The following is a 2,597-nucleotide window of genomic DNA, read 5'->3' on the forward strand; positions in this document are numbered from 1 at the left end:
TATTCCTTTTTTTTTCTATGTTCTGGAAAAGGTTAAGGATTATAGATATTAGTTCCTCTTTAAAGGTTTGGTAGAATTCTGATGTGAAGCCATCTGGTCCTGGACTTTTCTTTTTGGGGAGATTTCTTATAGTTGATGCTATTTCAGAACTTGATATAGACTTGTCCAACATTTCCACTTCTTTCTGGCTAAGTCTAGGAAGGTGGTGTGTTTCCAAATATTGGTCTATTTCCTTCAGATTTTCATACTTCTGAGAATAGTTTCTTGTAATATTAATTAATTTTTTAATTTCTGAGAAGTCTGTCATTATTTGGCCTTTATCATTTCTGATTGATGAAATTAGGTATTTTACTCTTTTATTTCTGGTTAGGTTGGCCAAAGGTTTATCTATTTTATTGACCTTTTCAAAAAACCAACTTTTTGATTTATTGATCTGTTGTATAATACTTTTGTTTTCAATTTCATTTAATTCTGCTTTAATTTTAGTTATTTCTTTTCTTCTGCTGGATTTGGGTTGGAATGTTCTTCCTTTTCCAATTGCTTGAGAGGTCCCATTAAGTTGTTGACTTTCTCTCTTTCTGTTCTTTTGAGGAAGGCTTGCAACACTATAAATTTCCCGGAAGGGTAGTGTAAGCGGCAGTGAGGGTGTCATTGAAGTACTCAGATTCTCGTGGCTGTGCAGGGATTTAACCACCACCATGGCTAGTAAAAGGACAAAGACCAAGACCACCAAGAAGCGCCCTCAGGATGCAATATCCAACGTGTTTGCCATGTTTGACCAGTCACAGATTCAGGAATTCAAAGAGGCCTTCAACATGATTGATCAGAACAGAGATGGTTTCATTGACAAGGAAGATTTGCATGATATGCTTGCCTCACTGGGGAAAAATCCAACTGATGAATATCTGGACGCCATGAGGAATGAGCCTCCAAGCCCCATCAATTTCACCATGTTCCTCACCATGTTTGGTGAGAAGTTAAATGGCACAGATCCAGAAGAAGTCATCAGAAATGCTTTTGCTTGCTTTGAAGAAGAAGTCACTGGCACCATTCAGGAAGATTACCTGAGAGAGCTGCTGACAACCATGGGAGATCAGTTTATAGATGAAGACGTGGATGACCTATACAGAGAAGCACCTATTGACAAAAAGGGAAATTTCAATTATTTTGAGTTCACGCGCATCCTTAAACATGGAGCAAAAGATGAAGATGACTGAAAGAACTTCAAATTCCAGTCAAATGTTCTTGTTCCCACTTTGTGTACTTCTGAGATTTTCTCTTAGAGCCTATTGCATGTCCCTAGCTTTACAGCTTTTGCTTTTCCTGTTGTATTTATTCTCAGCCATTTGGGGCATGCATATCTTTATAATCAAACTGGAAATGGGACTTTATATCATGTTCAGAATACACAATATGGTAATTTAACTTACTAGTCCCTCTCCTCCCCAAAATAACTGCAGTCTACAGAGTCAATATATTTTTTCAGAGAAAGTTATTCGTTCAAATTTTTCTGAACCATGATTAAACTTTACAATAAAATACTTGTTTAAACTTTTAAAAAATAATAAAAATAAAAAATAAATTTCCCTCTTAGGAATGCCTTTGTGGTATCCCAGAGATTCTGATAATTCATGTCTTCATTATCATTTTGTTCCAAAAATTTGGTAATTTCCTTCTTAATCTCATCTATGACCCAGCTATCATTCAGCATGAGGTTATTTAGCTTCCATGTTTTTGTATGAGTATGCAGATTCCTGTTGTTACTGAGTTCAACTTTTATTCTGTGATGATCTGAAAAGATACAAGGAAATATTTCTATTCTTTTAAATTTGCCGAGGTTAGACTTGTGACCTAAGATGTGATCAATTTCGGAGGATGTTCCATGGGCTGATGAGAAGAATATGTATTTAGTTTTCTTAGGATGAAATGTTCTATAGATGTCTGTTAAATCCAATTGTTGAATGGTTAAGTTTAAGTCCATAATTTCTTTGCTTAGTTTCTTACTGGAAGATCTATCCAACACTGCCAAAGGGGTGTTAAAATCTCCAACTCTTATGGTGCTAGAGGAAATCAAGTTGCTCATGTTTGTTAGAGTCTCTCTTATAAATTGAGGTGCATTCTGGTTGGGTACATAAATGTTAATCTCATGAAATCTCATGTTGAGTGCTACCCTTAACTAATATGAAATGACCATCCTTATCTTTCCTTACTTTTGTTGGTTTAAAGTCTATTGTATCTGTGAATAAAATGGCAACACCTGCTTTTTTCTCCTTTCCATTTGCCTGAATTATAGATGACCATTCCTTCACCCTGAGTCTATATTTATCTTTTAAGGTAAAATGAGATTCTTATATGCAGCAGATATCTGGCCTGAGTTTTTATAACCAGTCAGCCAACCTGTGCCTCTTTAGAGGACAATTTAAGCCATTCACATTAATTGAGAATATTGAGGCTCGGCGCCTATAGCTCAGCCGGCTAAGGCGCCAGCCACGTACACCTAAGGTGGCGGGTTCGAGTCCCCAGCCCGGACCCGCCAAAAACAACAATGACGGCTACAACCAAAAAATAGCCGGGCGTTGTGGCGGGCGCCTGTGGTC

General features: G+C 37.0%; 1 protein-coding gene across 2 annotated transcripts; it reads left to right on the forward strand.

Annotated features, from left to right (window-relative positions):
- The first annotated feature begins 659 nt into the window (after window positions 1-659).
- Window positions 660-1,217, forward strand: LOC100962371 (myosin regulatory light polypeptide 9-like). Of its 2 annotated transcripts, XM_012806451.2 has the most exons (2): window positions 660-911; window positions 1,056-1,217. In XM_012806451.2, the coding sequence occupies exons 1-2, from the start codon at window positions 699-701 to the stop codon at window positions 1,215-1,217; spliced, it is 375 nt and encodes a 124-aa protein (XP_012661905.1). In that variant the 5' UTR covers window positions 660-698. The 2 variants fall into 2 exon arrangements, with proteins under 2 accessions (XP_012661905.1, XP_012661904.1); XM_012806450.2 differs by having other exon boundaries at window positions 660-1,217.
- Window positions 1,218-2,597: the final 1,380 nt, after the last annotated feature.

Source organism: Otolemur garnettii, unplaced genomic scaffold (genome assembly GCF_000181295.1).
Source record: "Otolemur garnettii isolate 467f Iridium unplaced genomic scaffold, OtoGar3 scaffold00052, whole genome shotgun sequence".
Classification (NCBI taxonomy): Eukaryota; Metazoa; Chordata; class Mammalia; order Primates; family Galagidae; genus Otolemur; species Otolemur garnettii.